Source organism: Pristis pectinata, chromosome 15 (genome assembly GCF_009764475.1).
Source record: "Pristis pectinata isolate sPriPec2 chromosome 15, sPriPec2.1.pri, whole genome shotgun sequence".
Taxonomy (NCBI): domain Eukaryota; kingdom Metazoa; phylum Chordata; class Chondrichthyes; order Rhinopristiformes; family Pristidae; genus Pristis; species Pristis pectinata.
In genome coordinates this window covers 48,678,188-48,691,912 of record NC_067419.1, presented here as the reverse complement: position 1 = coordinate 48,691,912, position 13,725 = coordinate 48,678,188, and the positions used below count along the sequence as shown (strand labels likewise).

General features: G+C 48.2%; 1 protein-coding gene across 9 annotated transcripts in view; it reads right to left on the bottom strand.

Annotated features, from left to right (window-relative positions):
• nr1h4 (nuclear receptor subfamily 1, group H, member 4) overlaps positions 1–13,725 on the bottom strand; it is a 68,635-nt gene that overhangs the window by 28,534 nt on the left and 26,376 nt on the right. For all 9 annotated transcript variants that reach the window (XM_052030188.1, XM_052030183.1, XM_052030180.1 and 6 more), the window contains one exon: positions 1,096–1,236. In XM_052030188.1, coding sequence (XP_051886148.1) covers positions 1,096–1,236 — 141 coding nt within the window. The remainder of the gene's footprint in view (positions 1–1,095; positions 1,237–13,725) is intronic.

The window sequence follows — 13,725 nt, the reverse complement described above, 5'->3', positions numbered from 1 at the left end:
CTGGCTCCATTTTCCAGCCTCTGCCGTCTTGTGTCTCCAATGTGCTGGAGGAACTCAACAGGTCGAGCAGCATCTGTGGGAGGAAAGGAATTGTTGACATTTCGAGCTGAACCCTGTATCAGGACTGACTGCCATTTCTAACCATCATTTGTTCTACACACCCTTATCCACAGGCCTGTATGAGGTGTATCTGCATCGAGCACAATAGCACGGACGGAGTGTTCAGCGCTGAGACTTATTGCTGCCATCATCCAGAGACAAATGGTGATGGTGCATCCTCCTTGTCACTGCTCTGCTGATTGCCCCTTGCTGAGATGACAGCCCAGAGATACCAGAGGCTGAGATCTTTCTGAAAGTGTGGGGTCTCCCAGCTGACCCGAGTGCTCTCTCCTTTTGATGGAATCTCTCAGCAACCCAGCTATAAATAGCACCGACACAACAGTCCTTTCAATTTTGTCTTGAGTTACACAGACAAAGCAGAAACTTAAAACCACCGTTTCCATTTTGTGATTAAAACGCAGCTCTCAATATTGAAATAAAATGTGACAGGCGGTCAGTTCAGAGCAAGGTAAAATTTGTGATACAAACGGAAAATGCTGGAAACAATCAGCATGTTCACCTGAAACATTGACTCTGTTCCCCTCTCCACAGCCGCTGTCTGACCTGATGGGTGTTTCTGGCACTTACTGATTTATTTCAGATTTTTAGCATCTGCAATTATTTTCATTTTCATAACCTTACCCTTCCCTCTCTCTGCCCCCTCCCCTGTCTCTAACCCCCTCCCCTGTCTCTAACCCCCTCCCCTGTCTCTACCCTCCATCTCTAACCCCCTTACAGCTTTCCAAGGCTCTGCCCTCCTGCAGTTCCGGGCTCCTCAAGTCTCCAATTTCTATCACCCGATAGCAGACTGTTCTCCCCTCTCATTAACACCCCTCCCCCTCGCTACACAAGCCCAGCCCCCAATCTGATCCCTCCTTCCCCAGCAGAGGTGGGTTACACTCTGGGATGTTGTGCTGCACTTACACCATTGGAGTTAGTGTTGCCTGTGAGAGGTTGTTCCTCTGGGCTTGTTTTGAACTGTGGGGAGATACTTACACTCGGCCAACATCCCCACTTCCTTGCATTTCCTGAGGCGACACTCCTGACACTTCCTCCTCATGTACATGTCCATCTCGCAGTTGCCTCCGTTCTTGCACTTGTACACCGCATTCTTCGTGACGCTGCGCCGGAAGAACCCTGGAGAATGGCAGGGAGAGGAGACCACGGAGAACATCAGACTGCTCAGTTCCAGCTGGTTCAACCAAGTTAACACACACTAAAAATCAACCCAGCAAGTGTTTAGATAGTGTAACCCAGCAAGGTTACCAAGAAGGTCGATGAGGGAAAGGCGGTGGACGTTGTCTACATGGACTTTAGCAAGGCCTTTGACAAAGTCCCACATGGGAGACTGTTCCGGAAGGTTAAGTCACTTGGCATTCAGGATGAGGTAGCCAATTGGATTCAACGTTGGCTTAGCGGGAGAAGCCAGAGAGCAGTAGTAGATGGTTGTCTCTCTGACTGGAGACCAGTGACCAGTGGTGTGCCACAGGGATCGGTGCTGGGTCTGTTGTTGTTTATCATCTGTATTAATGATTTAGATGATAATGTGGTAAACTGGATCAGCAAATTTGCAGATGACACCAAGATTGGGGGTGTAGTGGACAGCGAGGAAGGCTGTCAAAGCTTGCAGAGTGATCTTGACCAGCTGGGAAAATTGGCTGAAAAATGACAGATGGAATTTAATGCAGACAAGTGTGAGGTGATGCACTTTGGGAGGACAAACCAGGGTAAGACACAGTGAATGGTAGGGCTCTGAGGTGTGCAATAGAACAGAGGGACCTGGGAATACAGATCCATAGTTCCTTGAAAGTGGCGCCACAGGTAGATAGGGTCGTAAAGAGAGCTTTTGGCACTTTGGACTTCATAAATCAGGGCACTGAGTACAGGAGTTGGGATGTTATGTTGAAGTCGTACAAGATGTTGGTGAGGCCGAATTTAGAGTATTGTGTGCAGTTCTGGTCACCTACCTACAGGAAAGATATCAATAAGCTTGAAAGAGTGCAGAGAAAATTTACAAGGATGTTGTCAAGACTTGAAGATCTGAGTTATAGGGAAAGATATCTTTATTAGTCACATGTACATCAAAACACACATAGAGCGTTCTGGGGGCAGCCCACAAGTGTCGCCACGCTTCCGGCACCAACATAGCATGCCCACAACTTCCTAACCTTTACATCTTTGGAATGTGGGAGGAAACTGGAGAACCCAGAGGAAACCGTGACCTTGCACCTTATTGCACTGCACTTTCTCTGTAGCTGTGACACTTTACTCTGTACTGTTATTGTTTTTACCTGTACTACATCAATGCACTCTGTACTAACCCAATATAACTGCACTGTGTAATGAATTGACCTGTATGATTGGTTTGTAAGACAAGCTTTTCACTGTACCTCAGTACAAGTGACAATAATAAACCAATACCAATACCCATGCAGACACGGGGACAACGTACAAACTCCTTACAGACAGTGGCCGGAATTGAACCCTGGTCACTGCCACTATTAATGTTATGCTAACCGCTACACTACCATGCCTGAAAGGTTGAATAGGTTAGGACTTTATTCCCTGGAGCGCAGGAGAATGATGGCAGATCTTATAGAGGTATGCAAAATTATGAGGGGTATAGATAGGGTGAATGCATGCAGGCTTTTTCCCCTCAGGTTGGGTGAGACTAGAACTAGAGGTCATAGGTTTAGGGTGAAAGGTGAAATATTTAAGGGGAATCTGAGGGGAAACTTCTTCACTCAGAGGGTGGTGCGAGTGTGGAACGAGCTGCCAGCGGAAGGGGTAGATGCGGACTCAATTGTAAAACTTAAGAGAAGTTTGGATAGGTACATGGATGGGAGGGGTTTGCAGGGATACGGTCTGGGTGCAGGTAGATGGGACTAGGTAGAAGGTCAGGTTGGCATGGACTGGATGGGCTGAAGGTCCTATTTCTGTGCTGTAGTGCTCTATGACTCTATTTCATGGAACAGAATGTGTTTTTTCTCAGTCAAGGTGGGAAGAGGATTTCACCCTTTGGAAATGCACCACTGCTCTGGTTTATACATTCCGTTTCCTCAGACACAGCTGGTAGTCATTGTAATCCAAAATAACTTGGAGAATGGAACTAAAGTCTTACCCTGGTAAGCAGAGAGTGTAAAATCAGTTCATAAAATAAATCTGGATAAAAAGCAAGCTTTACTTAAGGTTACGGTGAAAGTGCTGGACTATTTTAGAAAAGCCTCACTTTAATGAACATCCCACAGGGGAGTTAATCTGTCTCCTGCCCTCTGAGTGACTCAGCAAGGTGGTTAACTGAAGTGGCCTGAGGAAGCACTTGGCTCAAGGACAGGTCAGGTTGTGGAATGAGTGGTGACTTACCAGTGACACAACCTGTAAGCAAAGAAGACATCAGGAAGTTTGGGAGCACTGTCAGAGTAGACCAGGTGAGTAACTGCAGTGTATTTTGGAGACGGTAAGGTGGAGCAGTGGGGGAGGGAGTGAGTGTTGAGGATGGTGCGTGTGGTTCCAACACAGCAGCCTGCTTTGTCCTGGGTGGGATGACCCACTTGATGCTCCTGACTTGTGTCCTATAAGTGGTGGAGTAGCTTTGGTGAATCAAATGTCATATGAAATGGAACATAAGCCCAGGTCTAATGTGGGCCATTGTTTGAAATGTTGCTCATGTCGTCCAGCTCTCTGTAATATGCTCCACACCAGTCTTTCCCTGCTCTCCCCACCACTGCTCTCCCCCCTTCCCCCCCCCCGCTCTCCCCCTCTCCCCACCCCTCCCGCTACCCCCTCTCCCCACCCTCCTGCTCCCCCCCTCTCCCCACCCCTCCCGCTCCCCCCCTCTCCACAACACCCCCTCTCCCCCGCCCCGCCAAGTCAGCTTCTCCTTCCATTCCCTCCCTATCTGCTCCTCAGTGAAATACACCCATGCTCTTTAGTTCAGATATTTAACAGTTCTGGGTGTGTTACAAACCTTCAGCAGCTGTTGACTACTTTGGCACCATTAACTTCACAAATACCTCAGGTCTCACCTCACATTCCATGAGCTGTTTGTATTTACGCAATAATTATCCAATAAACTCACTGCAGAAAGTGATAACTAGTGATTAACAGCTTAAGCACCATATTAACCACTTATTAATCCATAATATTTACCCACCAGCCTTGCTGGCCCAGAACATGATTAATTAAAACTCTAAACTTGGTCTGTTGGGCAGTGTTCATAGTCCTAGTTATACAGCACGGAAACAGGCCCTTTGGCCCAACTCGTCCATACCGTCCAAGGTGCCTTCCTGACCTAGCCCCATTTGCCTGTGTTTAGACCCCATTTCCTATCCATGGACTTGTCCAAATATCCTTAAAATATTGTAATTGAACCCGCCTCTACAATTCCTTTGGCAGCTCGTTCCGCACACCCACCACCCTGTGTGTGAAAGACTTGACCCTTCAGGTCCCCTTTAAATCTTTCCCCTCTCACCTTAAACCCTCTAGTTTTAGACACCACTACCCTGGGGAAAAGACAGTGGCCACCCACCTTATCTATGCCCCACATGATTTTATAAACCTCCATAAGGTCACCCCTCAGCCTCCTTCGCTCCAGGGAGAACAGTCCCAGCCTGTCCGGTCTCCCCCTATAACTCAAGCCCTCCAGTCCTTGCGAATCTCTTCTGCCCCCTCTCCAGCTTAGTCACATCCTTCCTATGGTGAGGTGACCAGAACTGCACCCAGTGCTTCAGGAGTGGTCTCACCAACATCTTATGCAGCTGTAGCTTGGTCCCAACTCTTATGCTCAGGGCAGTGAATTACTGATTATAAAAATGGCAAATCTGTTTCCTTTCTGCCTCTCTCACTTTTTTAACTCATTCTTTCACTTTATTTCTCTTTCTGACTCTTGTCTAATTCACCCCATTCCCTCCTGTTTCTCCCTCCACCCCTCAGTCTCAGTCACTCCTGGGCTCCCAGATGTGCTACCTCCTTGCTTTGATGTTATCCGCACGCACTCCCAGCAAGCCAAGGGTTAACAATCCCTTGTGCTGCAGGTTAACGGATGATGTAGCCCTTAGTAAGTACTGAGAGACCACCCACCCCCTCCCCAGGATCAGCCCAATACATTCATTGCACGCAAGAACTAGGGTGAAGTGACGTAAATCACGTTAACCGGTTGCTCCCGGCCTGGGGTCTGTGGTCCCGTTGGACTGTGGCTGGGGGAAGATCAAAGGATACAGATACTCTGAGGAGCTCCGATAACATTGCGGTGACATAAAATTCAAAGCAAAAGGGAAAATAAGTACGTTACACTGGGCACCCCAGCACCTGTGAGTGACCTGTGACATCAGCGGGTATTACTGAGGTGTGGGGTATTTACCTAGTGTTAACATGGGACTTGTTCTGGGAACCACTGCTGTAACCTATTTTCAATGTAATGATACCGATGATAATAATAGCAATACTACCAATGGGGTGAGGAAGGCACATCCCTCCCCACCATCGGGAGTATCTACAGGAGGCGCTGCCTCAGGAAGGCAACATCCATCATCAAAGACCCCCACCATCCGGGCCATGCCATCTTCTTGCAGCTCCCATCGGGCAGGGGGTACAGAAGCCTGAAGTCCCACACCACCAGGTTCAGGAACAGCTACTTCCCTTCAACTATTCAGTTCATGAACCAACCGGCACAACCCTAATCACTACCTCAGTACAGTAACAGTATGACCACTTTGATCACTTTGCACTAAAATTGACTCTGTTTTGTTTTTGTTCTAGTTGTGTTCTTCCTTGTAAAAATTGTGTATAATTTATGTATAATTTATGTTTTTCTTGTGAATGCAGCTTATCTGATGCTATGTGCCTGTGATGCTGCTGCCAGTAAGTTTTTCATTGTACCTGTGCACACATGGACGTGCAGATGACAATAAACTCGACTTTTCAATAATGGGTAGAGGGGTGGGGGGGTGAGGGGGGTGAGGGGGGGGTTGGGGGGTGGGGGGATAAAAGAAGAAAATTGCAAAGAAGAATCTCTGGGGACAATCTCAATCCCAGCACCTGTGGGAAACGTAAGATCTGCTATTTTATCTCCGCCTGGTTGACTTATTGCCTGGTTTATCGCCGTAAATGACCTTCACTGTTTCTGAATCAAAAATATGTTTTTCATAATTATGTTTAATGCAGCAAAGGGAATAAGGGGGAGGCCATTCAGCCCCTCGGGTCTATCAGGATGCAGAGATATGGCTGTGCTGCATGCCCCCAGCTGCTGGGCTTGGTTCCCTGCCACAATACCCTTGGAAAGCAAAACACAGGGGTAAAGTTGTGAACTGAGTGAGTCCATACTGTTGTGTGTGGGAGAGGGGCCTCAGCCACACCACTCCTAAAATTACCTTGCCCCAGACTCTCCCACTGAAGTCTAGTTCCTCATCTCTTAACCCAGGGAATACGAGCCTAGTTTCTGTAACTTCATCCACTAAATCTTCCCTTCACAGTCCTGTTCCAGGCAGGAGACTCCCAGCTTCTCCGATCTCTCCACGTGTGGAATCCCTCCCCTGTGAGGTGATCGACCTCCTCCACTCCTGTTCGAAGCTGGAGCTCCCAGCCCAGTGTATCAGGCTCAGACTATCAGCCCCTTTATGTCACTGAGACGTGGTCTGAAGTTTCACCATCTCACACAGGAGGCTTGACCACACAAGAGGGCAAATCCCAATCTCTGCCCCAAGCACAATGCAGCACAGAATTCTGTAATGAGGGTGCACTGTACTGTTGGAGGGGCAATGGTGAGGGAGTACTGTCGTGGGTCAGGACTGAGGGACGTGGAGGGGCAATTCTGAGGGAGATTGGTAATGTGGGAGGTGAAGGACTGAGGGAGATCTGCACTGTGGGAGGTCCTCGCTGTGGGAGGGGCAGTACTGAGGGAGTGTCACACTGTGGGAGGGGTAGCACTGAGGGAGATCTGCACTGTGGGAGGGGCAGGACTGAGGGAAAACTGCACTGTCAGTGCTTTTGCCTTCAGAGTGACAAGCAAAACCTGTTGCAATATGGAATTCTCTTCAGTGCAGCACAGGAACAGGCCCTTCAACCCACCATGTCCATGACAACCATGATGATTTAAACTAATCCCATCTGCCTGCACATGGTTCGTATCCCTCCACTCCCTGCCTGTTCACGTGTCTGTCTAACTGCCTCTTAAATGTTGCTGTCGTATCTACTTTCTCCTCCTCCCCTAGCACCAGACTGTGGGAGGGGCAGGACTGAGGGAGCACCATACTGTGGGAGGGGCAGGACTGAGGGAGCACCATACTGTGGGAGGGGCAGGACTGAGGGAGCACCATACTGTTGGAGGGGCAGGACTGAGGGAGCACCATACTGTGGGAGGGGCAGGACTGAGGGAGCACCATACTGTGGGAGGGGCAGGACTGAGGGAGCACCATACTGTGGGAGGGGCAGGACTGAGGGAGCACCATACTGTTGGAGGGGCAGGACTGAGGGAGACTCTGACAATCTACCCTACCTACGCCTCTCATAATTTTATAAAATTCTATCAGATCTCCCCTCAACCTCTGACACTTCAGAGGAAACAATCCATGTTTGTCTCCAAAGCCTCTGCACCTTTCAAACAGTACGGCGACCAGAACTGCACAGAATACCCAATATGAGGATACAAAGACCTCCGCCCAATATTCATCCTTTACCAAGATTCACTGGATCAAAATGCTGGAAGAATTCCATGGGTCAGGCAGCAAAAGGTGAAGGTCGGCATTTCAGGTGCAGAAACTGCTCCAGGACTGAGAGGAAACAGGAGAGGTGGCTTGTGTAGAGCAGTATGTAGGGGTGTGTGAGAGGAGTACGTAGGTGTAGAGCAGTACGTGGGCGAGTGTGAGAGGCTGGTGGGTGGTAGGTGGAACAGGGTGGGGAGGGGCTGATGGACAGGTAGAACCAGGTGGGGCAATGGGTTTAGGGACAGAAAGGTGATGGGTGCCTCAATGTTTTAGTGGGAGCTTGCTGTGCATAAACAGAGTGCCCCATTTCCCTCTAATACTTACATAGCCAAAATTTTAAAACTTGTTGACCGTAACTTGGTTTGGGACATCCTGTGATGGTCAAAGGTGAAGTGTTGGATTCTTTCTCCGAATTGCCCAGAGCATTCGATGGTTCTTCACCCTGTCCTGTCTACAGGTTGGGTGATAGGACCAGGAGCAGTGCTCCACTAGAGGACAGCTATGCTGTAGATGCACTGGGGGCCAAGTTAGACAAGCTGGTCCCCAGCCTCAGTGAAGCAAGGCAGAAGGAAGTCACAGTCCCCTGACGAAAGCCATCACTCTCCAATGAGGCATCTCCAACACATGCGTCCTTCTCACTGGGAATTATAACACTTCTAATCAAATATTAAACCACTCACTGGATTATAGCTGCCTTTATCAATAATTACTGCAGATCCAATAAATATAAAATGTGAAGTGCAGTTAAAATTTAAACATAACAGCTTTAAATGTTAATTTTCCTTATAAAATCTTTTACTTCCCTCCCTGTCAACAGATGACACATTACCGCAACGTGCCCTATAAACCATCCGTCAATTCCCACTGTGCGGAATCATCGGATTCATTGGGTGGGACACTGGATTACTTCTCACAGCTAAACGTTGGTTGCGAAAGAGAAGCAGCCACATATGGAGATGAAATCTTCCCTGCAACCAAGGTGTATCATCATAGAACATAGAACAGTACAGCACTGGAGCAGGCCCTTCGGCCCACACTGTTGGGCCAAACTAATTAAGCTAATGACACCTAATGACCCTAATCCCTTCTGCCTACAGTATGGTTACTCTGGCTTTAGGACCAGAAGCTGGGATTTAGTTTAAGCTTCAGGCCTTAGACCAGTCCAACACTTGGCCAGCACCAAGGTGCTTCATTGAGCAAATGCTGCAGTCCATACGAAGCAATGTAACCAACAGGCTGGTGTGACAAGGAGCATCAAATCACCAGGCAATGGCCATCTACAACCCGTGAGCCTAACCACCTACCCTTGACAGTCAATGGAACTACCATCACTGAGTCCCCCACCATCTACATCCTGGGGGTCACCGTTGACCAGAAATTCACCTGGGCCAGCCACACAAAAGTACCATGGCTACAAGAGCAGTCAGAGGCTGGGTTTCTGGGATGAGTGACTCACCTCCTGACAGCCCAACACCTTTCCCCCACCTACAAGGCACAAGTCGGGAGTGTGATGGAGCACCCTCCACCTGTCTGGGTGAGAGTGCAGCACCAGCAGCTCTCAGGAAGCTCAACCCCATTCAGGACAAAGCAGCCGCTACGTTGGCACCCCATCCACCACCTTAAATATTGTTTCCCCGCTCAGGAGACGTCCTGATTGGCTGCCAAAACTTTGGGGTTTGTTGAATGAAAATCCTGGGCCCATGTGAAAAATCAAGAAAAGCATGACCAAAATCCAGAACTACAGGAAGAAAATTTTACAGCAGTAAGTCTGAGCCCTGTGACATATTTGTACCACTTCTCTGATTGTAGAGATAATCCAATAATGATTAGAATCATAGAGTCAAAGGGTAATACAACTAATCCCACTTGCCTGCCTTTGGCCCATGTCCCTCTAAACCTTTCCTATCCATGTACCTAACCAAATGTCTTTTAAATGTTGTAATTGTACCTGACTCAACCACTTCCTCTGGCAGCTCGTTCCACACACCCACCACCCTCTGGGTGAAAAAGTTGCCTTCAGAAATCTTTCCCCTCTCACCTTAGATTCTCTCTGTTCCCAAGTTCTTTAGGCTGTCAGTAGGTCTGGTGACTAACTGAGGAAGACACAATGATAATGTAGAAGCACGATTTCATTACAACACAGGATACTCAGTCCATCAGTTCTATGCCAGCACTCAGAGCAATCCCATACCCATGTTTCCTTTTAACCTATTCTCTCTCTCATGCTGCCTGGATTGGAGAGCATGTCTCATGAGGATAGGTTGAGTGAGCTAGGGCTTTTCTCTTTGGAGAGGAGAAGGATGAGAGGTGACTTGATAGAGGTGCACAAGATGATAAGAGGCATAGATCAAGTGGACAGTCAGAGACTTTTTCCCAGGGCAACAATGGCTAACACAAGGGGACATAATTTTAAGGTGATTGGAGGACGGTATAAGGGGGATGTAAGTTTTTTTTTACACAGAGAGTGGTGGGTGTGTGGAATGCACTGCTGGCAGAGGTTGTGGGGGCAGATACATTAGGGACATTTAAGAGACTCTTAGATAGACACATGAATGATAGAGAAATGGAGGGCTACGTGGGAGGGAAGGGTTAGATAGATCTTAGATCAGGATAAAATGTCGGCACAACATCGTGGGCCGAAGGGCCTGTACTGTGTTGTAGTTTTCTATGTTCTATGTTGTATGGTCATGACTGGTTCAAACGAACAATGCAATGAAACTGCCCGACATCAAATTAGCAAAGCTAGCAGAGGAGGAGTGGTGAATTCTTGACCCTGCGTCAGTCCCCAGTGAAACAAGAAGCCATGATGTAATCATATGCTCAGTCAATACACTGGCACCTGGACACAACAGATATTTTCACCTGCCTCAAAGAATTAGATGTTGGATAACTCAAAGGTTGCACTGCCTCAGGGACTATATGTCTGTATTGTGATTTCATTAGAATAATTGATATTAAGTCTGCCTCAGGTGTAATGAACATTTTACCCTTCATGGCTTTTCACAATGCTTTAAGCTCTGTAAAATAACCATTCCCCCTAATTACTGCTACAGGGACAGCTCAGACCCAGTGGCAGCTGGCACCCCTGAGTCACAAGGTACCGTGTTCAAAACCCAGCACTGAGACTTATAGGAACCTGACGCTCATAAGTGCTTATAATCTAGCACTGTTTGTCATGTTTGTTAAGGATTTGGATGAGAGTAGGTGGCATGATTAGTAAATTTGCGGATGAGAACAAGATTGGTGGTGTGGTGGGCAGTGAAGAAGGTTATCCAAGGTTACAACAGGATCTGCATCAACTGGCAAAATGGGCAAAGGAATGGCAGATGGGATTTAACTTGGAGAATTGTGAAGTGATATATTTTGGGAAGTTAAACCAGGGCAGGACCTACACAGGGACCTGGGGAGTGTTATAGAACAGAGAAACCTTGGGGTGCAAGTACATAGCTCATTGAAAGTGGCAACGCAGATGGACAAAATGGTGAAGAAGGCCTTTGTTATCTGATGGGGCACTAGGCACTGACGTCACGTTACACCTGGACTGGTCATTGGTGGGGCAGCACCTGAATATCGTGTGCAGCTCTGGTCACCCAGCTATAGGAAGGGCGTGATTAAGCTGGAGAAGGTGCAGAAAAGATTCACCAGGATGTTACCGGGACTGGAGGGCTGGAGTTATAGAGAGAGACCGGACAGGCTGGGACTGTTCTCCCTGGAGCGAAGGAAGCTGAGGGGGGACCCTATAGAGGTTTATAAAATCATGAGGGGCATGGATAAGGTGGGTGGTCACAGTCTGTTTCCCAGGGTGGAGAGTCTAAAACAGGGCACAGATTTAAGGTGAGAGGGGAAAGATTTAAAAGGGATCTGAGGGGCAACTTTTTCTTTTTCCACAGAGGGTGGTGGGTGTGTGGAACGAGCTGCCAGAGGAAGGGGTAGAGGCGGGTACAATAACAACATTTAAAAGACATTTGGACAGGTACATGGACAGGAAAGGTTTAGAGGGATACGGGGCAAACATGGGCAAATGGGACCAGCATGGATGAGTTGGGCCATAACTCTATGACTCTAAACCTGTTTAGTGAATAGCATTTTTAGTCAATAGGTTATAACCGATTGACCTTTTTAGTCAACAGGTTACAGTATTCTGAGGGGATGGACAGGGCGAATGTGGGGAGGGTGTTTTCCCCAGTGGTGTATCTAGAACATTGGGACAGAGGGTCAGAATAAAGGGTCACTTATTTAAGATGGAGTTGAGGAGGAATTTCTTCTCTCAGAGGATCATGGCTCTTTGGAATTGTCTACCCTAGAGAGCTCTAGAGGGGGACAAGGCTGAGATCAACACATGTTTGAACTACAGGGGCTATGGGGAGCCAGTGGGAAAGCAGGGCTCGGGAGCCTGAATGGCCTGCTTCTGTTTAAGACATGGGTTTGGAGCTGTCTTGGGGCACGACTCAACGGGTGACACGTGTAACTGGCGTGTTTGATTGCATTGGGCCCAGCAGTCAGTAATCACAAAGCCACAGGGATAGAGAAACATTACATACAAGGCTCACGGAAAGAAACACAGCCCACACCTGAGGAGCCGAATGGCCAACCGCTATTCCAGAATATTCTACATTCTGACCTCCGGTGCTGCCTGTGTGGAGTTTGCATGTTCTTCCTGAGACCCTGTGTGTTTCCCCTGGGCGCTCTGAGCTCTTCCCACATCCCAAGGTCATGCTAGTAACTCGCCCCTAGGTCATAGAGTAATACAACGCGGAAACAGGCTGTTCGGCCCAACTAGTCTGTGCCAACCACCATCTCTATCTGAGCTGGTCCCATTTGCTCGCGTTTGGCCCATATCCCTCTGAACCTTTCCTATCTAGTAAGCAGTGAAACTGGGAGAGAGTTGATGGGAAAGTGGGGAATATAAAACGGGATCAGTGGAAATGGTGCCTGAAGTTTGGCATGGAATTAGCGGGCCTGTATCCGCGCCGCGTGACTCTATGGCTCTATGGCTTTTAGTAGAAAAATATAGTAACTTTCAGCCTGAGATTCAGGCCAACTTATCTACGGCAGACTGATTAGTATTTGTTATGGATGTTGTGAGATGTTGATACTTGTCACAGATAACCAGTCTACTGGTAGAGTTGCATATGTCCTGTTTTATTGGTCTGGGAGTGTTGCGTAACTGCAGCCTCACCTCTGAATCTGGGCAAGGTTGCACAAGCCGTTATCTCACTGTAAATCTATCGCAAAGGCCCTGGCTGCCGTCCCAAGGCCACTTTACTCAACGTAGCAACTCAAAGGTAGGCAGCGGGGCATTTGTTTATCTGTTAACCTTGGTAAATAATAGCAACAACACCACTTCTATTCAGACAGTGGCAGATATACTCCAGGTATTCAACAGGGGCATTATCAGGAGGACAAAAATTGGCACTGAGGCACACAATATATGACTGGTTGCATCACTGCCTGGTATGGAGGCTGCAATGCACAGGATCACAAGAGGCTGCAGGGGGCAGGCACGATGGTGTAGCGGTCAGTGTAACGCTTTACAGCGCCAGCGACCAGGGTTCAATTCCAGCCACTGTCTGTAAGGAATTTGTATGTTCTCCCCGTGTCTGCGTGGGTTTCCTCCGGGTGCTCCAGTTTCCTCCCACATTCCAAAGACGTACGGGTTAGGAAGTTGTGGGCATGCTATGTTGGCGCCAGAAGCGTGGCGACACTTGCGGGCTGCCCCCAGAACACTCTACGCAAAAAGATGCATTTCGCTTGTGTGTTTCGATGTACATGTGACTAATAAAGAAATCTTATCTTATCTCATCTTAACTGGTTTGTAGACTCAGCCAGCTCCATCACGGGCACAACCCTCCCCACCGTCAAGGACATCTTCAAGAGGCGGTGCCTCAAGAAGGCGGCATCCATCACTAAGGACCCTCACCACCTG